This window comes from Narcine bancroftii, chromosome 10, assembly GCF_036971445.1.
Source record: "Narcine bancroftii isolate sNarBan1 chromosome 10, sNarBan1.hap1, whole genome shotgun sequence".
Classification (NCBI taxonomy): Eukaryota; Metazoa; Chordata; class Chondrichthyes; order Torpediniformes; family Narcinidae; genus Narcine; species Narcine bancroftii.
In genome coordinates this window covers 52,818,838-52,845,708 of record NC_091478.1, presented here as the reverse complement: position 1 = coordinate 52,845,708, position 26,871 = coordinate 52,818,838, and the positions used below count along the sequence as shown (strand labels likewise).

The 26,871-nt window shown below is 45.5% G+C and overlaps 1 protein-coding gene across 7 annotated transcripts in view; it reads left to right on the top strand.

Annotated features, from left to right (window-relative positions):
- necab2 (N-terminal EF-hand calcium binding protein 2) overlaps positions 1-26,871 on the top strand; it is a 73,344-nt gene that overhangs the window by 36,097 nt on the left and 10,376 nt on the right. For 5 of the 7 annotated variants that reach the window (XM_069900933.1, XM_069900931.1, XM_069900934.1 and 2 more), the window contains 7 exons: positions 228-325; positions 13,702-13,838; positions 15,454-15,563; positions 17,245-17,327; positions 20,816-20,869; positions 25,305-25,417; positions 25,957-26,034. In XM_069900933.1, coding sequence (XP_069757034.1) covers positions 228-325; positions 13,702-13,838; positions 15,454-15,563; positions 17,245-17,327; positions 20,816-20,869; positions 25,305-25,417; positions 25,957-26,034 — 673 coding nt within the window. The other 2 variants (XM_069900932.1, XM_069900936.1) reach the window with 2 other exon arrangements.

The window sequence follows — 26,871 nt, the reverse complement described above, 5'->3', positions numbered from 1 at the left end:
AAGGGTAAGGCACCATAATCCCTCCCTTGGGGTAATATCCCTGCCACCTTCCCCCGGAGTGAGGCTGAAGCGTAATGCCCCTACCCCTGTCCCTTTCCCCAGGGTTGGGGCTGAAGGGTAATACCCTTGTCCCTTTTCCCCAGAGTGGGGCTGAAGGGTAATACCCCTGCTTCCTTCCACCAGGATGTGGAACTGAAGGATAACTATGCCCTGCTCCTCCTCTCCAGATTACTTTGCCGCACATATGGGTGACTACGAGGAGGTGCTGGCCTGCCTGGAATCCCTCAACCTGTTCGTGCTGAAGGCAATGGACTACACCCAGAAGGTGAGAGGGGTCAGGGCCTGGGACTACACCTCTCACGGCCGGATGCCTTACCTCTGAGTAAGGATTGGTACATGCACAGCTCGCTGCAGCATCCTTGGGAGACAAGGAGCAGTGGAGTTTTTGGACAGGGACCTGTTCACGGAGGGAGGGAAGCTGTTCAGAGCATCATCCTGGGAATGCCTTCTGCAATGTGGGGAGGTGGGTGTGGAGTAATTGTGCAATGGTGTGGAGACGCCAGGGCTGGGGGTTGGACAGAGACGGAGTTGGGTGGGGAGGGGGTAGACAAGGGAGGAGCGAGGGGGTGGAATGGGGAGTGAACGATATCAGCCCCCCTTCCTCAACACTCCTCCCCCTTCCTCAACACTCCTCCCCCTTCCTAAATACCACACCCCTCTGTAAAAACCCTCCTCCTCCATCAATACCACTTCCCTCTGTAAACACCCCTCCTCATCCATCAATACCACTCCCCTCCGTAAACACCTCTCCTCCTCCAACAATACCACACCCCTCCGTAAACACCCTTACTCCTCCATCAATACCACTCCCCTCCGTAAACACCCCTCCTCCTCCAACAATACCACGCCCCTCCGTAAACACCCCTCCTCCTCCATCAATACCACTACCCTCTGTAAACACCCCTCCTCCTCCATCAATACCACTCCCCTCCGTATACACCTCTCCTCCTCCAAAAATACCACACCCCTCCGTAAACACCCTTCCTCCTCCATCAATACCACTCCCCTCTGTAAACACCCCTCCTCCTCCAACAATACCACGCCCCTCCGTAAACACCCCTCCTCCTCCATCAATACCACTCCCTTCCGTAAACACCCCTCCTGTTCATTCACACTCCTGTCCCCTCGTGCCCTCAACATCCCTCCCCTAAACCAAACCTTAACACCCTCTCCCTCCCTGTACACAAACCTCTCCCTGTACATAATCCCCTCCCTGTACATAAACCCCTCCCTGTACACAAACCACCCTCCCTGTACACAAACCCTTCCCTGAACATGTACCCCCTCCCTGTACACAGACCCCTCTCTGTACACTTACCCCCCTCCCTATACACAGAATCCTCCCTAAACACTTACCCCCTTCCTGAACACTTACCCCCCTCCCTGTACACAACTTCCCTGTACACAGACCCTTCCCTGTATGTAAACACCTTCCCTGTACATAAATCCCCTCCCTGTGCACAGATCCCTCCCTCCGTCCTCCTCACCTTCCCTACTTCCCCTCCCCAACTTCAACACCCTTCCCCTGCATCATCTTCCACCCCCTCATGAATACCCTCCCCTCCCTCTATAATCACTCCTTCACCGCCCCTTTCTCAAAACCCCTCCCTCATCACCTCTCCACGTGCTCTAGACCATCTCTCACTCAATACCTCACCACTCTCAACTCCTTCTCCTTGCCCTCACTCAACACCTCCCTCCTCCCCAGCAGCCTCCCCTTCCCCAACACCCAGTCCATTACTGCTTTGCCTTTTTATTCTCGCAATCTTAAAATGAATCCAAACATTACATTTGCCTTCCTTACTATCGACTCAACCTGCAAATTAACCTTCAGGGAACCCTGCACTGGGACACCCAGGACTTTTGAACCACCAGTTTATGAATATCTCCCCATTAAGAAAATAGTCAACTTTATTTCTTCTACCAAAGTACATGACAGTATACTTCCATCTGCCACTTCTTTGCCCATTTTCTTAACGTGTCCACGTCTCTCTACAGACTCCCTCGGTCCTCACACCACCCACCCCTCCACCTATCCTTCATATTATCAGTAAACCTGGCCACAAAACCATCAAGCCCACCATCTAAATTATTTACATACACCATGAAAAGTAGCAGACCCCTGCGGAACACCACTAGTCATCAACAACCAACCCGAATAGGCCCCCTTTATTCCCACACTTCGCCTTCAGCCAGTCGGCTAACCTTCCATTTATATGCTGGTACATTTCCCATAATATCATGGGCTACTATTTAGTTCAGTAGCTTCACTTGCATCACCTCTCCACTTCTGTCAACCACCCTTCTCTCAACCCCCTCCTTTTTCAACACTTCCCCAATACCAAACTCCTCCCTCAATGCCTCTACCCCTCCTTCATTGCCTTCACCCCTCATTTGATGTCTCACCCTTTCCATCAACACATTTCCCCTCTGCCATCCACTCTATCTCTCCTTCAACACCTCCCTCAATGCCTCTCCAACTCCCTCAACACCCAAAACATAGGATGATGGTGGTTCCTTTCAGTCAATTTGTGGGGTTTGATATGAGGATACCCCACTCTTCAGAAAGTAGCAATGTATGCATGAATTGATTTAGGTGAGTACAGGTCCAGACCCACCCTCTCGACATCCCCTCCCAGATCCAGCAGCATGGTGAGATCCAAGACGGCTGGGGGAAGTTCTGTTGCAGTGAATGCAGTGATCAACACCTTTACCACTCAGTCAACATCTCTACCCTCCCTGCACTCAGAGAAGATGCTTAAGGAGCATAAGGAAAGCAGGAAATAATTTATAGAACACAAATAGCCCACAAAAATGATTTGCAAGCAGGACAAAGCAGGGTCCCAAGGCAGGTTATTTGCATGAGGAGCAAAGGTCGCAGGGGATTGGGATTTATCCCAAGGATAAAGGTGGGAAATTGTGCATGATGCCAAGAGGAGGAGGATCAGGAGTGTGTGAGTATAGGGGACTTGATGAGTGTTTACCAAGGAGTAAAAGGGTTTGGTTGAAATTCTCAGGCATGTTGATCTTAAGGAGGAGGAAGTGTTAGTGTCTTGAAAAACATTAAGCTGAATAAGTCCTCAGGGCTTGTTGAGATCCATCCCAGGATACTGAGGGAAGCAAAAAAGGAGATGGCTGGAGTCTTGGCAGAGATCTTTGACACAGAAGAGGACCTGAGGAATGGGAAGTAGCAGTGTGGATTTGTCATTTATGAAGGGCAACAGGGATTGGGAATGATAGGCCTATGAGCCTTTACATCAGAGAGAGGGGAAATTAATATAGGGAAAAGTATTTTTAGATTTTGGGCTGCACTTTGGAAGGTTGATCAGTTTTGGTCACCGTGCTACAGCCAGAGAGTGTGCAGATGACCTAAGCTATAGGGAGAGGATGAGCAGGCTTGGGCTTTATCCCTTGGAACGCGGGGAAATGAGCGATGATCTCATTTCTATGTACAAAATCATGATGAATAGACTAGGTAAACACAGAATTTTTTTGTCTGGAGCAGGTGGGGAGAGAAAAATTTAACAGGAGCCCGAGGAGTCACTTTTTTTACAGAGACGGTGATGGGTGTATGAAACAGGCTGCTGCAGGACGTGGCTGAGGCAGGTGTATTGCAGTGTTTAAGAAAAACATTTGGATGGATACTTGGATAGGATGGGCCAAATGCAGGCAGGTGGGACTAGTGTTGGTAGGACTTTTTGGTCAGGGTGGGGATTATTTTTAATTTAGAAAAACAACACAAACAGGCCCTCCTGTGAGCCCACACTGCCCAAATACACTCATGTGGCCAATTAACATATTAGTCTACTCTGGGTGGTACAGTTAGTGCCAGCGAACCGGGTGCAAATCCGGTCTGCATGGGTTTCCTCCAGGTGCTCCAGTTTCCTTTCGCCCTCCGAAACCGATTAAGGATAATAGGTAGATTCATCATTGTATTTGGCCAGCATGGGCTTGTGGGCCAGAAGTGCCTTTTAACATGGTTATGTCTAAATTTTAAAAATAAATCACCCTGTACATCTTTGGAACATGGGAAGAAACCGGAGTATGCAGAGGAAACCCACATGGTCATGGGGAGAATGTATAAACTCCTTGCAGACAGTAGGGGATTCGAACCCAGGGTGTGGTGCTAACTGCACCACCCATTGGATCAAAGTGCTGTTTTCCGTGCTCTGTGACTCACTGAGTCTCGGGGAAATTATTGCACTTGGTAATGTGAGGAGAGTCTGCATGGCTTTGTGTGGGTGAGTTGCTGTCTCATTGTGAACACACAGGAGATGCTGCAAATTGAAGGGAAACACACTGTGGGAGAAGCTCAGCAGGTCAAGCAGTAGAGTCAATGATTTGGGCCAAACCCTTCGACATGTCCTCCTAATACCTTTTTGATTTTATTCAGGGGGTGAAGAAGTTTTAAAAGGGTAGGTTGGTGGAAGTTGTCCACATGGAGTTTAGTGAAAAACTTTGGGAAGGATAACAAAGGTAGGACATAACACGATAAATGGTTGGGTGCTGAAGAGTGCAGTAGAACAGGGGGATCTGGGAATACAGATATAAAATTCTCTGAAAGTGGTGACATAGGGTCAGAAAGAGAGTTTTTGGCATGTTGGTCTTCATTTATAATAACATTCAATTTTGGAGTGGGGATGTTATGGTAAAGTTGTACAAGACATTGGTGAGGCCTGTTTGGAGCATTGTGTGTAGTTTTGGTCATCAAGAAAACTATCAAGGGAATATACTAATAGGAGGGGATTTTAAACTTAATTTGGACTCAAACATGGATAAAACTAGAAAAAAGACTAACAGAAAGAACAAAGCAATCAAATTTATAATTAAATCGATGCAGGAAATGCAACTTTTGGATATATGGAGGAAACAACACCCAAAGTAAAAGGAATATTCATATTATTCGAGTAGACATAAAACATACTCAAGGATAGATCTATTCCTGTTATCAGCCCACATTCAAGGAAGAGTTAAGAAAATGGAATATAAAGCTAGATTGTTATCAGATCACTCACCCCTGTTATTGGCAATACAACTAGAGGACATCCCACCAAGAATGTATAGATGGAGACTAAACTTGTTACTTAAAAGACAAGATTTTAGAGAATTCATTGAGCGATAAATTAAAATGTACTTTGAAATAAATACGGAATCAGTGAAAAATAAATTTATGCTATGGGATGCAATGAAAGCATTCATTAGAGGACAGATAATAAGTTATGTAACTAAGATGAAGAAGGACTACAATCGAGAAATAGAACAGTTGGAAAGGGAAATAACAAATACAGAAAAAGAATTAGCAATAAAGGAAGATACAACTAAAAGAAGAGAATTGACAGACAAGAAAATAAAATATGAAACACTACAAATATGTTATGTTACTACAAACATATAAGGTGGAGAAGAACATAATGAAGACAAAACAGAAATATTATGAGCTAGGAGAAAAAACGCACAAAATACTAGCATGGCAGCTTAAGACAGAACAAACTAAAAGAACGGTATTGGCATCAAGGAAAAAGGACAAACAAATTACATATAACCCAACGGAGATCAACGAAAACTTCAGGGAATTCTACGAACAATTATATCAATCTGAAAACAAAGGGAAAGAAAACAAAATAGATGAATTTCTAACTAAAATTGAACTACCGAAATTACAAACAGAGGAGCAAAATAAATTAATAAAACCATTTGAAATAGAAGAAATACAGGAGAAATTAAAATAAAACTACCGAACAATAAAACACCGGGAGAGGATGGATTCCAAATAGAATTCCTTAAAACATTTAAAGACTTATTAATTCCTCCCCTCCTGGAAGTAATGAACCAGATTGAAGAAACACAAAACATACCAGATTCATGGAAAACAGCAATAATTACAGTAATACCAAAGACGGGGAAAGATCCACTAACATCAACATCGTATAGAACAATAGCTCTACTTAACACAGATTATAAGATGACTATTAGCAAACAGATTGGCCGACTGTGTACCAAAAATAGTAAAACTAGACCAAACTGGATTTATTAAAAAAAGACGAACAACGGACAATATTTGTAAATTCATTAACTTAATCCATGCAGTACAAGGAAACAAAACTCCAACAGTGGTGGTTGCTTTAGACGCAGAGAAAGCCTTTGACAGAGTAGAATGGAATTATTTATTCAAAGTACTACAAAAATTCAACCTACCAGAGAAATATATTAATTGGATTAAAGCATTATATAAGGGACCATTGATGAAAGTGACAGTAAATGGATATATATCAAACCAATTCAAGTTAAGCAGATCAACAAGGCAGGGATGTCCACTATCTCCCTCACTGTTCGCGTTAGCTATAGAACCACTAGCAGAACTGATAAGAACAGAAAATAAAATACAAGGGATAAAAATAAAAGAGAAGGAATATAAAATCAGTCTATTTGCAGATGACGTTATAATATACTTAACAGAACCAGAAATATCAATTAAAGAATTACATAAGAAATTGAAGGATTATGGAGAAGTATCGGGGTACAAGATCAACGCAAATAAAAGTGAGGCAATGCCAATGAATAATGCGGATTTCACAAAGTTTAAGGAAGAATCACCATTTAGATGGCAAACACAAGCAATTTGAATCCTAGGTATACAACTAAATAATAATCTTGGCCATTTATATAAACTAAATTATCAGCCATTAATGAAAAAAATTACAAGATGACTTAGAGCACTGGAAAGACTTACCATTAACACTGATAGGAAGGATAAACTGTATTAAAATGAACATCTTCCCAAGGATACAATACCTATTTCAATCATTACCAATTCACCTAACAGAGAAATTCTTCAAGGAGCTAAAGAAAATAATAAGGAAATTCTTATGGAAAGGGGGGAAACCGAGGATCTTCTTCTTCGGCTTGGCTTCGCGACGAAGATTTATGGAGGGGGTAAATGTCCACGTCAGCTGCAGGCTCGTTTGTGGCTGACAAGTCCGATGCGGGACAGGCAGACACGGTTGCAGCGGTTGCAGGGGAAAATTGGTTGGTTGGGGTTGGGTGTTGGGTTTTTCCTCCTTTGCCTTTTGTCAGTGAGGTGGGCACTGCGGTCTTCTTCAAAGGAGGTTGCTGCCCGCCGAACTGTGAGGCGTCAAGATGCACGGTTTGAGGCGATATCAGCCCACTGGCGGTGGTCAATGTGGCAGGCACCAAGAGATTTCTTTAGGCAGTCCTTGTACCTTTTCTTTGGTGCACCTCTGTCACGGTGGCCAGTGGAGAGCTCGCCATTTAACAAGATCTTGGGATGGCGATGGTCCTCCATTCTGGAGAAGTGACCCACCCAGCGCAGCTGGATCTTCAGCAGCGTGGACTCGATGCTGTCGACCTCTGCCATCTCGAGTACTACGACGTTAGGGATGAAAGCGCTCCAGTGAATGTTGAGGATGGAGCGGAGACAACGCTGGTGGAAGCGTTCTAGGAGCCGTAGGTGATGCCGGTAGAGGACCCATGATTCGGAGCCGAACAGGAGTGTGGGTATGACAACGGCTCTGTATACGCTTATCTTTGTGAGGTTTTTCAGTTGGTTGTTTTTCCAGACTCTTTTGTGTAGTCTTCCAAAGGCGCTATTTGCCTTGGCGAGTCTGTTGTCTATCTCATTGTCAATCCTTGCATCTGATGAAATGGTGCAGCCGAGATAGGTAAACTGGTTGACCATTTTGAGTTTTGTGTGCCCGATGGAGATGTGGGGGGGGCTGGTAGTCATGGTGGGGAGCTGGCTGATGGAGGACCTCAGTTTTCTTCAGGCTGACTGTTGGGACCAAGGAAAATTGCCTCAGGACCTTCGTGATGCCACCATCATCACCCTGTACAAAAACAAAGGGAAACCGAGGATAGCACTAGATAAATTAACAGAATGGTACAATCAAGGAGGCTTACAACTACCAAACTTTAAAAATTATTATAGAGCAGCACAATTAAGATACCTATCAGATTTTTATCAAACAAATGAAAAACCAGATTGGACCAGATTAGAGCTAGATAAAATAGGGGAGAAGATACCTGAGCATATACTCTATAAGTGGGATGAAAAATTGGTGCAGCGTAGGAATTCACCAGTATTACACTATCTGCTCAACGTTTGGAAGAAGATTCATGTAGAAGGAAATAAAATAAATTATCAACTACCAAAATTAATATTGACACAAAATCAACTAATCCCTTTCACAATAAATAACCTTTCCTTCAGAGAATGGGAGAGAAAAGGGATCAAAAGAATAGAAAATTGTTTTTCAGGAAATAAATTATTGTCTTTTGAACAAATGAAGGACAAATATAACTCACGATACAAGGTTTGCATACCACCAACTGAAAACCCATTTGAAGGACAAATTGGGAAACAGTCTGAGGTTACCAGAAGGAAGAAATTTTGAATATGTGATTACAGACACAATGATAATTTAAAAATTTATAACAAACGTACATCAAACTGCAAGAAAAGGAGAACGAGGAAACAGACTGTAAACTTCAACAAAAATGGGAACAAGATCTAAACATAAAGATAAAGAATGGAACATGGGAAAAGCTATGCTCCGGAACCATGAGAAATACAATAAACATGAGGTTATGCATGATACAATATAATTGGTTACACAGGCTATACATCACACCCAAAAAGTTAAATAAATGGAACCCAACAATATCAGACAGATGTTTTTGCTGTAGAAAGGAAACGGGAACAACAATACATGCAATTTGGACATGTGAGAAAGTGGAAAAATTTTGGGAAGATCTAAACCAGATATTAAATAAAAAAAGCCATATACCAAAAAACCCAGAGATCTTCCTTCTAAGTATAATAAGAAATAAAGAATTTGGATTCGATTTGGATGGAGCACAGAAAATATTTATTATGATAGCCCTAGCTGTAGCAAAAAAATGTATTATGTTAACCTGGAAATTAGAAGACAACTTGAGAATACAACAATGGTACATAGAAATAAATAAATGTATTCCATTAGAAAAAATAACATATAATTTAAGAAATAACATCACAATATTCGAACCAATATGGGAACCATACATGAAATACAATAGAGAAATCCTACCATGAACCTCCACCACCTAAAATGACAGAAGGAGAAGACAACAAAATGAACTGACTCAGTATATAAAAGTAAAAAATAAAAATTTCTTGTTTATTTTATTAAGTGACAACATTGTTTAACGGATTTAATGTATCTTATAGATTGAACTTTGAATAAATGGGAAGGGGGAGAGGGAGGGAGGGAAGCGACGGGGGAAAAAGGGGAGAAAATGACACTATATATTCAAGAGAAAAATGTCTGTATGTATTTTGGTCAATATGTGTAAAAAATTTTTAAAAATTAATAAAAAAGAAAACTATCAAGAATGATTGAAAGTGCAGAGAATATTTACAAGGATGTTGCTGGGACTTGAGGAGCTGAGACAAAGGGAAAGGTTCCACAGGTTTGCATTTAATTCATTGGAGCATCAGAGATAGAGGAGAGAGTTGATAGACGCATACAAACTTATGAGGGGTAAAAGATGGAGTAAATGCAACCACTAAGGTTGGGTGACACAAGAACTAGAAGACATGGGTTAAAAGTGAGAAGGGAGTATTAGGGGAAATGCCTTCTTGTAGAGAGTGATGAGAGTGTGGAATAAGCTGCCAGCTAAAGTCGGAGCTGTGGAAGGGCTAACAAAGGTAGAACATACACAATAATTGATATTCTGGATCAATTTTGACATTTGGCCAGGTACACGGATGGGAGGGTATGGAGGGATATAGTCTGGGTGGAGGTTAATGAGACTATGCAGAATAATTGCACTGTTGAGTTTAATGGTTCCATGGTTTGATTTGACAATGCCCCTCCTGGTAGATAGATCCAGAAGATTAACTCACAGAGGTTCCCTGCTGAGTTGTTAAATTACTGGTGATTGACAGAAAACCAAGTGGGCAATAATTGTCCTAGCTTTTGTCGACAGGGTAAGATTAGTGTAAGAGCGTGACCTTGATAATCTGTCCATGCTCATGAGGTAAATGGCCTAATTTTGTCCTTGATGACGATCCAGGATGAAGCAACTATGTGATTTTCTTCCCATCATCCACCCTAATCACTCAGCTCTCCCAGTGGACACTGCTACAAAGAGTACAGCAGTTGCTCACTCAGACAAGAGGCCAATGACATGTAGTGTGCCTCAAGGTTTGGTGCTGAGCCCATTGCTGTTCGTCATCTTTATCAATGAGTTGGGTAAAAACGTACATGGCATTATGAGCATGTTTGTGGGTGACACTAAATTGATTGGTAATATAGAGAGTGAAGATGTGCTGGAGAAAAGCAGGTCACGTAGCCTCCAGGGGAAGTAAAGAGTAACCAATGTTTCAGGCCTGGGCTTAAGGTGAGGGAGAAAGGTTCAACAGGAACAGAGGGTGGTGGGTGTATGGAATGGGTGTAGAAGGTTGTATTTTAATATGTGGATAGGATGGGTTTAGAGGGATGTGGGGTAAACCCAGGCAGGTGGGATAGGTGTGGGTGGGACATTTTGGTTGTTGTGGGCAAGTTGGCCAGACCAGTTGTTTTCACACTATGTGTCCCTATAACCCAGGTTCTTCCCACTGCACCTCCTACGCCCCTGATAAAGGGAGGGAACAATGGGTGAGGTGTGAGGCGAGTCGTATTTTGTCTTGGAGAGTGAGCAAGCAGATGACATGAGCTGTTAGTGGGATGTAAGGATTGTAGTTCATTTCTTGTCTCTCTTACTTGCTGCAACCTTTGATTGGAGGCAACATTCGAATCTCTGAAAGCAGGTCACAGGATTGAAATCCCATTCCAGGTGACCTGAGTTGATAATTCTGGTCGATAACCGACAGCAGCTGCGAGGGAGTGTGGCTCTGTTGGGAGGTAGCGGCAAAATCAGCTTTATGGCCCGCTTCCTCATCTGCTGGGTGCATGAGACTGCTTGACATTCTCTGAAGAATGCTAACTCTCCCCAGTATATGTGCAATTCAGTCTACATGACCAAAAAAAAACAGAATAAATTGTCATCATTTGTGGGACCAGCTCATGTTGTGTGCTCTCTCAGGTCCCGAAACAGCCATTTGTTGCCCTACCAACATCAAAACAACATATCCAAAAATTCCAGTCATGTTATAAGGCCTGCCATAGCACAGAGTCAGCCTTACTCAGAGTATACAATGACCTGCTCCTTGCCACTGACTCAGGAAGCTCCACCATTCTAATCGTCCTGGACCTTAGTGCAACATTTAATACTGTGGATCATGCTATTTTAATAGATCACCTCCAGCAGAGGGTCAGTGTCGATGGCACAACCCTGAATTGGTTTAATTCTTATCTTAGTGATAGGACTTTCTGAGTCAACATGAGCAAATTTTCATCCTCCTCTGGAACCCTTTCCTGCGAGGTCCTATTCTGGGCCCCATTCTCTTCCCCTCGGCCATATCATCCAAAAGCACAGCATCTCCTTCTGCTGCTATGCTGATGACACACAGCTCTATTTCATCCTGAAGCCCAATGATCAAGCAAAGAGAACCAGCCTCATTGACTGTCTGGAGGACATAAAGTGCTGAATGGCTCAAAACTCCCTGCAGCTAAACAAAGGCAAATCTGAGATCATCCTATTTGCATACCCCGAACTCCACCACAATTATCTCTGACACCCTTGGCAACTCATTAAGTCAACAAATCCCTTGGTGTGATACTCGATTCCACCTTCAAGTTTGACAAACGTCAATGCAGTAGAAAAGGTGGCTTTTTCCGGTTCTGCACAATTGCCAATATCAAATCATTCCTGGCACTGACAGACCTCGAGAAAGTTATCCACGCCCTCATTTTCTCCTGTTTAGACTACTCTAATTCTCTTTAATTCTCTTTAGTCGTCATTATCCCGTCTGAAACTGGTTCAGAATGTGGCAGCAAAGCCCCTGACAGGAGCCAAGAAGTGGGACCTATCACCCCTATTATCCCCTCCCTTCACTGGTTGCCAGAATGGCTCAGGATAGATTTTAAAGTTCTCCAGTTTGTTTACAAAGCCATCGATGGACTAGTCCCCTCCTATATCACCAATCTCCTAACACCCTACTCCTCCTCAAGACCCCTCAGATCAGCCAATTTAGGGAGCTTGGTTGTTCTGCACTCAAATCACAAACTCAGGGATCAGCTCCTTCCTTTAACTCTTTCAAACCCAGGCTGTATTTTTACTCCCAAGTGTTTTGAGGTGATTGTTGATTGTTACCATGTAGTAGGTACAATTCAGAACCTTGGGGACCCATTTTATACTGCACTTTAAACTTCTTAAGTTAAGATGTAATTTATGGTCTGTGCAGCACTTCGGTCAATGCGAATTGTTTTAAATTATATATTACCTTGAAAAAGGGCTCAGGCCTGCAACATCAGTAATATATCTTTACCTCCTATGAACGCTGTGAGACCGGCTGAGTTCTCCAGCATTTTGGCATTTTGATGTATGGGTTAAATAATCACAGGGGTGTATATGGGTGGCGGCCACTCGTGGGCCAGAAGGGCCTGTAAATGTGCTGTAGGTATCTCTGAATTCAAATTAAAAATGTCTTTCTGAAGCAGCGAAAGGTAGTTTAACAGAAGTATCTAAGATTATGAGAGGCTTAGATAGGGGGGACAGGCAGCACCTTTGTCCTGGGATGACAATAGCAAATATCAGAGGGCATCTGTTTAAGGTGAGTGGAGGGGCGTTTAGAGGAGATGACAGGGGTACGTTTTTTTACCACAGAGCTGTGGGTCCCTGAATGGATTGTCAGGCTGATGCAATAAGGACATTCCAAAGACTCTGACATAGGCACATGGATGTAGGAAAAATAGGAGGTAAGGAAGGGTTAGATTGTTGTAGGGTCACAACATTATGGCCTGAAGGAGCTGTTCTGTGCTGTAATGTTCCATGTGCTACGTTTGCTCCATTGGTATAGAATTCTGATAAACCAAATGGAGTTGAACCTTATTCCCAACGAAGGGCTCAGGCCCAAAACATTGGTTACCTTTTAAGTCCTCTGGATGCGGCATGACCTGTATTTCTCCATCTCATTTGTGTCTTGTGTCTGATGGGACCAAACCTTCCTGTTCACTTCCACCTCAAGAATCACACTCACATCTTCCTATTTCATTGTTTTCATGGATTGTTAATGCCAATGTTTGGAGGAGAATATTGGGACTGGTGACGAGTGAATTGTGAAAGGATTTTTTTGCTGAACACCTCGGGATCATTGTGGGAAATGATATTTAAAACAAGATCTGAGCTCTGGCTTTATCAAGCTGCCAGGCTCAACTCACAGCAAGGAGACCAATGATTTTTACTCTCAGAAGCACAGATGTCAGACTGAGTAGCAGGTTCAGAATTAATGACTAACTACACTAATCCACTGGAGCTCTTTGAATGGTTAAATAATCCAGCACATTGAGCTTGGATTCATAAAAAAAATGAAAAGAGTTTGATAAAATCTCCCAATAGTTATTGAATTAATTAAGGACCTTGGGGAGGGATTGAACAGCACAGCAGGAGGGAGCCTTTGGAATGTGATGTGAGCTCTGTTTGCCTGCTCCATGCTTCCACTGAACCTTGTTTCCATCTGCAACCCACTCTGTTTCTCAGGTGTATGAGAGTGGGACAAAGTTGGACCAGTTTGTGACTCGCTTCCTATTGAAGGAGACTGCCAGCCAGATCCAATCACTGCTGACTTCCGTGGAAAGTGCTGTGGATGCCATTGATGATCAGAGCACCCAGACAGGGTGAGTCTGCCCCCCACCCACCTTTCTTCTCGGTCCCTCACACCTTCCGAGAGTTCCCCTCACCTTAGGACCCTGGGTCTAATTGCCCTGGGTCTAATTGCCCAGTGACCTGCAGAACAGATGGGGTCAGAACAATGACTTGGTAAGCTTTAGGCACTTTCAGGTGGCCACATATTCTACCCCTATGTGGCTGTCGGGAGGCCACATGATAGAGCAGGAAGGAGGTGCCTCCGTGGTGCAAATTCCAACCCTCCTCCGAGAGGGATAATTGCTGGAGCACTGAAGTTCCCCTAGGACCTGAATGCAGGTCTGAAAGTGGCTGCTAAGGAACGAGCTGATAACAATCAGCTGGCGAGCGCCTGACAGCCCCCCTCCCCGCTGCCCCTGCCCCCTGGCATGGGACGTCAGGGCTGGAGCGGCCAGCGTGGGATTACAGGACTGGAGCAGCTGGTGTTGGATATCAGGACTGGAGCAGCCGACGCGGGACGTCAGGGCTGGGGAGGCCGGCGCGGGACTACAGGGCTGGGGCAGCCAGCGTGGGATGACAGGGTTGGGTCATCCCGCGTCGGCTGCCCCTGCCCCAATGCCACGAAGGGACAGGAGTCAGAGTGCCCTCCGAGGCACCTCTCCTGCAGCTGTCACTTTCAGGTGGACAGTGCAGCACTTTCAGGGCTTCCACCTGAACAACCTTTCCAAAGGTGTGCATCCGCTTCTGCAGGCGCATTCATTCTTGGTGGAGAATGCACCTGAAAGCGGCCTTTGGTAAGGACAAGGCTGTGCATTGGGATGTGGTACTGGGCAGTCCAGGGAGGGATCTCACACACGGTCAGTTTGCTCCTCGACTATTCAGGGAAACTCACTCTAGTTTGCATCCTCTTTCCCAGACCTACACCCTCCCTCCCCTTTCCTTTCCCTCTTCCAGGGGCAAGCCTATCACCCAGAGGGTGAAGGGTGTGTGGGTGAACTGACAGAGTTGGGAGAGTCATGTCGGTCAGGACGCTGAGCTGCATTGTTAAACAAGGGGCAGCTGGAAGGCAGCTCAGGAAAGGGGAGTGATGAACACAGAGGGAGCAAGGAGACTGCCACACACCATCCGTGGTCCAGTTCCATGATTGAACAGGATGGAGGAGCAGAATGACCTGCTCTGGCTCCCAAAGATCCTGAGTCACGGGAGCTTTAATAAGCCCAACATAATGTTGATGCCTAAACACAGAACAGGGGCTCCGGGCTAATGGGAACCATTGCTGGTATGGAAAGGTGCACAGGAAGCAGGTCAAGCAATACACACGCACACACACTCACACATACACACTCACACATACACATGTGCACATACACACATATGGATGCACATATATGCGCACACACACTTACAACATGTATACCAACACGTTCATATGTGTGCACTCATGTCTACACACAGGTACACAGACACATACACTTACATGTAAACATACACGTAGAGATACATTTCCGCTGGATGCTTGATGTGCCTAGATCTGGGACACAACATCAGGTAGAGATGACTGTTCACTGTCTCTCCTTAGGATCTCTGTGGTGGAACAGGGAGGAGGGTGTTGGTGAGACAGTAACCCCCCACTCTGGTTTGTTGCAGGTTCTACGATGGGATGACAAGTCGAGCAGTGGTGGGAGACTGGTATAAGCAGGCCCCAGCCATGCCAATGCAAAACAAGGGGATATCGAGGACACTAAACACAGACCGAGGTATGTTCACACAGGCCCAGGGTAGATTCAGCAATGCAGAACAACATGTCACTCAGAGCAAGGGTAATGGAGCTGGGGCTTTTCTCTGTTGAGGGATGAAAGGTGTCAGAATAGAGGGTGGAGATTATATAGGGTAGAGAGATTGCACGTTTTTCCGGGACAAAAGCCAGATGGCATCTGCTTAAGGTGATTGGTGCAAAGTTTTGCGGAGACCCAGAGGTTCATTATTTACACAGAGAATGGTGGATGGGTGAGTGCCCGGAATGCCCGGAAACCCCTTAGACGGGCACATGGATGTGAGTAAAACTGTGAGTTGTAGGTGTGTAGTTGTAGAATAGATTTACATACATCAGCACAACATCATGAGCCAAAGAATCTGCAGTGTGCTAAAATGTTCTATATTTTTCAGCCCAATGTCATCTGCTTCACCCTTTTTGAACAGCCCACTGTGTGGGGACCTTGTCCACTTTGTCACAGGATTTAACAGCAGGGATTGGAATCTCCATGCTCTGACTCTCAGTGCGACAGAGACCTATTCATGTGCCAATTGTTTGATTTGGCATTTACTGGATCAGGATGCGCTCGAGAGGATAGTTCAGTGGGTGGTCTAAATGGTTATTCTAATGGCACTAGTGTATAGTTTCCCTGTCACAAAAGTAGTTCATTCAGTGATTATGATAAATTAAGTATGACAATCCTTTTAATGACATGCTATTGATAGGTTCGAATGAGACTACGGTTATCGCTGTCCAGGACACACTTGAGTCACTGTGGAGACCACCCATCCTGGAAACACCCTATTGTTCACAAGGATACCGCACATGATGACCCATTAGCTCCTCAGTTCCATGCCCTTTCTATCCCCTCTCACACCAGGACTGAGTATCAGAGCAATGCCATTGAGACATACAGGCCCTTTGGTCCACAGAATCTATGCTGACCATAAACCACCCACATGCACCAATCCTGTTTCTCCCTACTTCCAAAAAACACTAAGGTCCTAACCCTCAGTGACGTCCTGAGAACAATTTAGAAGGGGCAGTTAACCCACTACTTCTTGAATGGGGCATGAAATCGCAGCAATCTGGGGAACACAAGCAGTCAAAGGGAGGGCATGCAAATTACACATAGACACTGTTCCTTCTGTACATTGCCTGCTGATGAATCTGTCCCAATGTTCCTGTGCTTGTATATCCATGGGAGTCTGGGAGGGAGTTTGTGTGTGCTCCCAGGAGGGAGTGTGTAAGTATTCCTGTGGGGGGAGTGTGTACATGTTCCTGGGAGGGAGTATATATGTGTTCCTGAAGGGTGTGTGTGTGTGTGTTTCTGGGAAGGAGTGTGTACATGTTCCTGGGGGCAGTGTGGTATGTATTCTTGGAGGGTGTATATATGTGTTCCTGGGAGGGAGTATGTATGTGTTCCTCGGGGGGGGGGGGAATATGTGTTCCTGAGGTGGGGGGTGTATGTGTTCCTGGGCGGGAATGTGTACATGTTCCTGGGATATAGAGTATGCTTGTGTTCCTGGGAGGGAGTGCGTACCTGTTCTTGGGAGGGAGTGTGTACATGTTCCTGGGAGGGAGTTTGTGTGTTTTCCTGGGAGCATCTGTGTTTGTGTTCCTGGAGCATGTGTGTGCATGTTCCCAGACTGGACATGGACTCAGGACCTCTGTTGTTTCACCAGCAGCTATATCAGCCTGCAGAGGAGACGGTCTTGAGATGCAGATCAACAGACTTGCCCAACTAGTTGGACTCTTGGAAGATAAGGTGAGGCTGGTGCTGGTGACTGTCGCATCCCCTCCCTGCTATCAGCCAAGTTTAATGGTGCCTGATGCCAACCAGGGTCACTGTGGCATTGAGAAATCCAGGAGAAGCATTGAATCCAGCAAGGGCATTTGTCAAAACCACCAGTGTCCAGTGGGCAAGAGTCCTCACTTTGCTTCTGCAGGTACTGCCTGGAACTGGGATCCACTGAGCACAGGTCCCCATTGTCAGCTTCACCATGGGTGTTTCCTTGAGCATAGCTACGTAGGGTCATCTGCTACAGGGGTAATGACTGTAGCCAGAAACCACAGGGATCCATGGAGCACAGGTCCCCAGGGCCAGCCACTGCTGGAATCTGTCGCACTGCTTTCCCCGACAGATGGAGCTGGCAGCTTCTCTACGTGCAGTTAAATGAGTCTTTTGGGGTCCTATCATCACCCCTGTGCCTCTAGACTCAAAAGGTGCTTGTGATATTTGTGTGACTGCATTCCCCTCCCACATGACACGTATACACTCCCTCCCAGGAACACGTACACGCTCCCTCCCAGGAACACGTACACGCTCCCTCCCAGGAACATGTACACACTCCCTCCCAAGAACAGGTACACACTCCCTCCCAGGAACACAAACATACTCTATATCCCAGGAACATGTACACATTCCCGCCCAGGAACACGTACACATACCCCTCAGGTCCAACAAATAAACATGCTGGAGAAACTCAGCAGCTTGCACAACATCTGCAGGGAGTAACCAGCATTTCAGGCCTGGGTATTTTTGATACCATCAAAGTATCAGCAAAAATAATTGCCTGAATAAAAAGGGTTGGGGGGGATGGGAAAGGAGGAGAGAAGAGGGAGAGAGCAAGGGAAACAGGCAAATTATGGGCAGATACAGGTGGGAGGGTAGAATAGAAAAAAATCTGAGAAGTGATGGGGGAGGGTAACTCTCTGGTAGGAGAAGGAAGGGAAGGATTGGGGAGCTGGAGGACAGAAGTGCAGGGATAGAGAGTGACTTGGGGTTAGGGTGAACAGGAATTGGATGTTAATGCCATCATATTGGACAATGCCCAATTGCGTTTTGTTCCTCCAATTTATGAGTGGGCTCGGTTTGGCACGGACAGACATGTTGGCGTGGGAATGGTGTGGAATTAAAATGGTTGGCCACAGTGAGGTCCCTGTTGTTGCAGTGGACAGAGCAAAAGTGCTCTACAAAATGATCTAGTCTCTGATATAGTAGATAACCTTGCAAGTTCACAAGTGAAGTATTGTTTCACTTGCAAGGACTGTTTGAGGCCCCAAATGATGGTGAGGAATGAGGGTGGGTGTAACCGTAGCATTTTCTGAGATCACAGAGGTTGGTACTAAGGAGGCAATCAGTGGGAAGGAATGAGTGGATGAGGGAGTCACGGAGAGAGTGATCCATGTGGAAAGGGGAGGAGAGGGGAAGTTGTGTCTGATGGTGGGATCAGGTTGTAGGTGGTCGAAATTGTGGAGGATGATATCTTGGATGTGGAGGCTCGTGGGTGGTAGGTTGTTACATCTGGGGGAGGAGGGGGCCAGGGCAGATGTGCGGAAAATAGATGAGATGTGGGTAAGGGGCTGAGTTGATTGCAGTTTTTTGAGAAGCCTCTGAATCGTCCTGTAGGACCCCAGTCTACTTTAGCTTGGGTTTGTGAGGAAGACCTGTAAGTGAACATTCCTGGAACAACATGGTCTTCCACACACAGATCCAGGTCAGCTCTGGGGACGAATAAAGTTGCTGTTCCTACTTCAGACAGAAGGAAGGCCAAGCTCTGGGTAAAAAAACCAGACCCCATGGTGGACCTTAACAGGACCTACGGCTCATTTGATTGAAATATTCCAGGAAATGCCAGGAGGCACATGGAGGTGGACCTGAAGGCAGTTACATGCACTAACATTCAGAAGATTCTTGATAAGGTGTCACTTGAATTAGCATCTGGAAACATTAGTTGGAAGTGGCTAAATACCCAGGAAGGAACTTGGCCTCAAAATCCTCTCATTTCGTTCCACTTGTTCTTTCATCACATTTGTGCACTTTGTAATTCTCCAAGATTGCCCTGGGGAGGTGAGGCCAATTCTGACCTTAGCCAAGGCTCAGGGAGTCAGGTGTGGGAGGCAGGGCAGCTCCCTCTCTTGGATGTTGATGTCATGACCTGAGATCATCACTGCTTGGCTTCAAACAGCCCAGATTAGTGGAGTTAGAACATCAGAAACAGGAGCAGGAGTCGGCCATCCAGCCCATCAAGCCTGCTCTGCCATTCAATAAGATCAGGGCTGATCTGGCCTTAACCTGTTCCCCATCACCCTTAATTTCCCAATTCCCCAAAAATCTATCAATCTGCATTTTGAATGCAGCTTCTACTCTTCCCTTGGTTAGAGATTCACTCCTTGCTGGGAGAAGTTCCTCCTCATATCTGTCCTAAATCCCATCCTGACCATGTCCCATTATTCTAGACTCACCTACCAATGGAAACAACCTACCTACTCTTTCTCTTATATTCCTGTCATGACTTTATTTTTCCTTTATCCTTTGAAACTTGGCTGAATATTTTTCTTAGCACGGTAACAGGTCCTTCTGACCGTGACCCCATGCACTCAAATACACCAATTCACCATGTAAGTTTTGGGAAGGTGGAAGGAAACCAGACCCCTGGGAAAACCCACGCAGACACAGGGAGAACATACAAGCTCCTTATGGACAGCTCCGATTCACAAGTCACCCTTAACCCATGTCCTCCAGTTTGTGTCTCACCCAACCTCAGTGAATAGAAGTTTGCTCACATTTACTCTTTCTATACCCTTCATCATTTTGAATAACTCTACTAAATCTCCCTCATTCTCTGACGCTCCTGGGTGGCATGGTTGGTGTAGCGGTTAGCTCAACACTGTTGCAGCGCCTGCGACCAGGGACCAGAGTTCAAATCCCGTGCTGTTTGTAAGGAGTTGGTACATTCTCCCTGTGTCTGCGCGGGTTTCCTCCAGGGGCTCCTGTTTCCTCCCATCATTTGAAACGTACCGAGGGTTGTAGGTCATTTGGGTGTAATTGGACATCACGGACTTGTCAGCTGAAGGGCCTGTTACCAGGCTAAATGTCTACATTTAAAACAATTTTTAAAAAAGAATAAAGACCTAACCTGTTTAACCTTTCCCTGTAACATCCTCAAGTCCCAGCAACATCCTAGTATATCTTCTCTCTGCACTTTTTCAAACTTATTAATACCTTTCCTGTAATTGGGCAAACAAAACTGCACACAGGACTCCATACAGGGCCTCAACACTGCCATATACACCAATGCCTTTGGAACAGGAAGACCCTTGACCAGAAGTTGGAGACATGTAGGCCATTGAGGAACCATCGCCCAGTGGCTCAAGCTCATTCTGCTCCCTCGCTCCCCTGTTGTCCCTGGGTGGGGTGGAGGGTGTTGCGTGTGTGACCCCTCTCATTCCTCTCTCGGTCTCTGTTTTCAGACAGTTTGTCTCGACCTGCAGCGGAAGGTGATGGACAGTGGGACCCTGACTTCAGTAAGTGTACCATCTGTCTGGGTGGACTATGGCCTGTGTTCAAATCTGCATTATTGGTAAATGTTCTATCTCTCTGGGTCAGACAGTGGCTTGTGTTTACATCTGCGTTATTGGTAAGTGTACCATCTCTCCGGTGTGGAAACTGGCCTGTGTTCACATCTGTCTTAGCGGTAAGTGTATCGTCTTGGTATCCTACAAAAAGAGAAGGAGCTAGAGTAGATCAGAGTGGGATTCTGTTTCTTTGGTTGTTGTACAAGAGTGTTCGGCTGGGTGGGATCATATGTTGGGTTGTGTGTTGAACAGTTTTGGGCAATGTTGTGTGTTGCTCATTACTTATGCAGAAGGGATGTATTAAACGGAGCCTGTAAGAAGTTTGTACATTCTTCCTGTGTCTGCGTGGGTTTTCCCCAGGGGCTCCAGTTTCTTCCCACCATCGAAACGTACTGGGACTTGTAGGTTAGTTGAGTGTAAATTGGGCGACACAGTCTCATGGGCCAAAATTTAAATTTACATTTTAAAAATCTAAGGAAAGTATTTTTGATTCAGTTGGGTGGGTAAATTATTGGATTAGTTATTGGAAGTTATTGTCAAATGAGTTCAGGGAATCCTTCTAAATCAATACTGGAGGTACCAACGAGAGAGAATGAAAAATGAGATTTCCTATTACGGAACCAGGCAAGTCAAGTGACAGAATTACATGTAGAGAACATTTTGGGTCCAGTAATCGTAATGCCATTAGTTTCGTTAATTTTGGAGAAGAACAGGTCTGTACCTCAGGTTGAGATTCTAATCTGGAGAAGGGCCAATTTTGAGGAAATAAGGCAGGATTTAGAATGCATGGGTTGAGACAAGCTGTTTTCGGGCAAGGATGTGTTTGGTAAGTGAAAGACTCTCAAATGTGAAATTTTGAAAATACAGAGTTTGTATGTTTGTGCCAGGATTAAATGCAAAATTAAGAGGCATTGGGAATCTTGGTTGTTGAGGGATATTGGGGATCTGGTTCGGAAGAAGAGAGAGGTGTATCACAGGTATAGGCCACAAGGAGCAAATGAAGTACTTGAGGAGTATAAAAATGCAAGAAAAGAAAGAAATCAGGAAGGCTAAAAGAAGACATGAAGTTGCTTTGGCAGACAATGCGAAGGAAAATCCTAAGGGCTTCTACAGGTATATTAAGACAGAATTCTTCCCCTTGAGTGGTCGGCTATGTATGGATCCGGAAGAGATGGGAGAAATCTGAAATGTGTTTTTTTTACATCATTATTTATTCAGGAAATGGTCACAGAGTCATGGGAAGTACAGAAAACAAGCAGTGAGGTCATGGAACCTATACAGATTAAAGAGGAACAAGTGTTTGCTGTCTTAAAACAAATAAGGGTGGATAAATCCCAAGGGCCTGACAAGATATTCCCTCAGACCTTGAGAGAGGCTAGTGTATAAATTGCAGGCCTCTGGCAGAACTATTTAAAATGTCCTTAGCCACGTGGTGCAGGTAGCTCAAAAAAGGCTCCAAAATTATCCCAGAAAATTACAGGTTGGTGAACCTGACATAAGAACTTAAGACAGTGGCTCTCAACATTATTTCCACTAAATACCTACCTAAGTAATCCCATGGGGATAGGATGGTATATGGTATAGGACATAGGATGGTATAGGTGATCTGTGGTTAATAAGGGATTATTTAATGTGGTATGTGAGTGAAAGCAGAAAAGGTTGAGAACCAGTGACATAAGAAATAAGAACAGGAGTAGGCCATGAGGCCAGTCGAGCCTCCTCTGCCAATAAATGTGATCATGGCTGATCTGATGATAGATTTTTCTCCGCCTACCTGCCTTTTCCCATCCCCCTTAATTCCCCTAATATGTAAAAATCTAAACAACCTTGTCTTAATACTGACATTAAGTATTTGGATAACTGGGACTGATTAGGGATAGACTGTTTATGGCATTTTGGCCATTACTCAAAAGTATTGAGTATAGGAGTTGGCATGTTATGGTGAAGTTGTACAAGACATTGAGGCCAAATTTGGAGCATTGTGTGTAGTTTTGGCCCCCATTTACAGGAAATATATCAATAAGATTGAAAGAGTGCAGATAAGATTTATTAGGATTTGCCAGGACTTCAAGGACCGAGTTACAGGGAAAGGTTAGACAGGTTAGGACTTTATTTCATGGAGCGTAGAAGAATGATGGGAGATTTGATAGAAGTATTTAAAATTATGAGGGGGATAGACAGAGTAAATGCATGTAGGCTTTTTCCACTGAGGGTAGGTGAGATATAAACAAGACATGGGTTAAGGTGAAAGGGGAAAAGTTTAGGAGGAGCATGAGGGAGAACCTCTTCGCACAGAGAGTGGTGGGGGTGTGGAACAAGCTGCCCGCTGAAGTGGTGAATCTCGGCTCGATTTTAACACTTAAGATAAATTTGGACCGGTACATGGATGGGAGGTGGTATGGAAGGCTATGGACTGGGTGCAGGTCAGTGGGACAAGGACCACAGCATGTTTCCATGTGGATCTTAAAATGTTGAATTAAATACTTTAAATTAGATAAAGATGTGATTTTTTACAGAGCTGTCTTTGACTTGAAAATAGGGCTCAGTCATTGCCATTAGTGGGCCATGACATGTTAGACTGGAGGTCAGGTGGGCCTTAGGCAGAAAACAGTTGAGAACCACTGTACTAGGCACAGACTAGAAAGGCTGAAGTTATCTATGCTGTAATGTTCTATGGATGGTTTTCTAAGAGATCAGATATACAAATATTTGAATAGACAGGGACTGATTAGAGATAGTCAACATGGAACTGTGTGCAGTAGGCTGTGTTTAAACATTCTTCTAGAGTTTTTCAAGGAGGTATCTTGAAAGTTAATTAAGAAAGGGGTGTGTTGCTGTCCACATGGACTTTAATACAGCCTTTGAGCAAAATTGCCTGTTTCTGTAGGGGTCTCATTCCTAAGTTTAGAGTGACTTTTAGAGTTAACTCAGCAAAGCTTACAGCCAGCAGTGAAGACAAGGAATATGGGAGGGGTAGAAGTCTCTCTGATGCTGGTGGGGATTGCAGTCAAACCCACTGGTCATAGGGGCTGGTGATTGGAGGAGGCACTCCACTTTTCAGCACTCATCCCATGTACTGACCAACTTTGCTCCTCCGCTGACCTCTGTATACCCTCCTTTTCCCCTCAACCTCTCACACACCTCCCCTTCCATTCTCTTCCCTTCCCACCACTACCCTCCTCGTCCCTAGGTCCCACACGCCCACTCCTCCCTACATCCTCCCATCCCATCCACTCTCCTTCCCTTCTCTCCCCTTCCATTCTCTTCCCACCACTACCCTCCTCGTCCCTGCGGTTCCATACACCCACACCTCCCTAAACCCTCCCCTCATATCCCCTTCCTTTCCCTTGCCTTACCTTCCCATCCCTTACCTTCCCATCCCTTACCTCCCCATCCTTTACCTCCCTTCTAATCCACCCTTCCCTTGCCACTTCCCTCTAACTTTCCTTCCCCTCCACATCCCTTCCCACCACAATGCTCCACTCCACTGCTCTCTGCTTCCCCTTCCTTCTCCTCTCCTCACTTTCCTTGCCCTACCCTTCCTTCCTCTTCACTCCCCTCCTTCCCCCATTCCTTCCCCTCACTTTCCCACTCCATCCCTTTCCTCTCCCTCCACTTCCCTTTTCCCTCCACTTCCCTTTTCCCTCCACTTCCCTTTTCTCTCCCCTTCCCCATTCCCTCCCCTTCCCCTTACTCCCCTTCCCCTTACTCCCCTTCCCTTTTCTCCCCTTCCCCTTACTCCCCTTCCCCTTACTCCCCTTCCTTATTCCTTCCCTTTCCCCATTCCTTCCCCTTCCCCATTCCTTCCCCTTCCCCATTCCCTTCCCTTTCCCTACCCCCTACCTCCCCACCTCCCTCCCTTTCCCCATTCCCTCCCATTCCTCCTTCCCCTCTCTCCCTCTCCCCTCCCTACCCTTCCCCTCTTTCTCCTTCCCTATTTCTGGCCTCTCTGATGAATGTTAATTCTATTATCTGCTATTTTTAATCCACTCACTTTATGTCATTCTTTCATTCAAACCCACTCCTTTTCTCTCTTTCACTCATTAATTCTCTTGTTGTTCTCCACATTCTCTTACTTTCATTCTATCTCACTCTTTCCCTTTCTCTCTCTGTCCACTCACTCCCTCCCCTCCATTCCATCTTCTTCTCTGTCACACTCTCTCTCTCCCCCCCTTTTCCCATTTCTCTGTCACCTTCTCTCTGCTCTGTCACCTTCTCGCTTTCCCTCCTTACCCCCACACCCTCACACATCTCTCTTCCCCATTTTCACTCACTCCCCACACATCCTCTCTCTCTAACCCCACATTCACTCCCTGCCCATATGCCCTTTCTCTCTCTCTCTAAACCCACACTCTCTTTCCCTCTCCATCCTCTCTCCCTGCAGCACCTCCTCCTGGTGTGCCAACACATGGTAACGGGCCTGGGACAACAGCTGGAGTTTGGAAGAAGCCTGAAGCAATACTTGAGCGACGTGTCAGCTCAACAAGAGTGTTTCCAGTGAGTAGCCAGACCATCCCACCTGCCCCACATCAAGTCACAGCAATCCCAGAAATGGGGCAGAGGATAGCACTGCTCACGTGGTGTGTGTGTGTGTGTGTGTGTGTGTGTGTGTGTGTGTGTGTGTGTGTGTGTGTGTGTGTGTGTGTGTGTGTGTGTGTGTGTGCGTGTGCGTGCGTGCGTTGGGGGGAGAAGAAATGAAGACATGCAATAGACCATGACACAGCGGGTGATTGGAAATACCACTGACCCATCTCCAAATAACTCATCCCCACTGACCCATCTTCTCCTGACCCATTCCCGACCCCCCCCCACTGACCCATCCCCCACTGACCCATACCCCCACTGACCCATCTCCCCACTGACCTTACTGACTGATCCCCCATTGACTGTCACTACTGATGCCTGTCCACACAGAATCCTTTCCTGCAGTGACCACTTGTGTCTTTGCCCTTTACCACTTCCCTATTCACAGGTCTGAAGGGATTTTGCTGGTGATGTACTGTTGACAGGATGCCCCTGGTGTTTCCTTTCCACAGTGCCACAGCCGTCCGGTTACCGGATGAAGTGACCTTTGTTCTTTATGAGTTTTGGGAGAGCGAAGACCAATGGAAGTGGTAAGTTTCTCCACCCAACCTCCCACTCCCAGAATGCCGCATACTCCCAAAATCTCTGAGACTGGACCACATCATCTCACCTACTGCCTGACCACTCTCTGTGTGGGAGCAATCCAGTTGCTCAGGAAGCCCAGCAGCCCATCCTCCCACAGTTTGCAGCCCCTCCCATTGATTTCAGATTTATGACATGACATCACATACAACCTTGTTAGGCATTTGACAAAGTCTCCCAGAAGAGACTCATCCAGAAAGTCATGAGTCATGGGATCAGTGAAACCTTGGCTATGTGGATAGAAAATTGGCTTGCAGTAGAAAATAGAGAGTAGTAGTGGAAGGAAAGTATTCTGCCTGGAGGTCGGTGACTAGTGGAGTGTCACAGGGATCTGTTCTGGGACCCCTGCTCTTTGTAATTTTTATAAATGACCTGGATGAAGAGGCGGAAGGTGGGTCAGTAAGTTTGTGGATGACACGGAGGTTGCATTGGAGGAGTTGTGGATGGAGCTGAAGGTTATCAAAGGTTACAAGAGGATATAGACAGGATGCAGAATTGGGCAGAAAAGTGGCAGATGGAGTCCAATCTGGATAATTGTGAGGTGGTGAATTTTGGAAGGAAAAACCAGAAGGATGAGTTTACTTAAAACTGTGGATAAACAGAGGAGGCTTGGAGTTCAAATCCATACACCCCTCAAAGTCACCACACAGGTTGAGAGGATAGTTAAGATGGCCTATGGGATGCTGGGATTCATTAATAGAGTTTAGGTGTAGATAGGTCACGTTTCAACTCTACAAATCTCTGGTAAGACCACACTTGGAGTATTATGTTCAGTTCTGGTCACC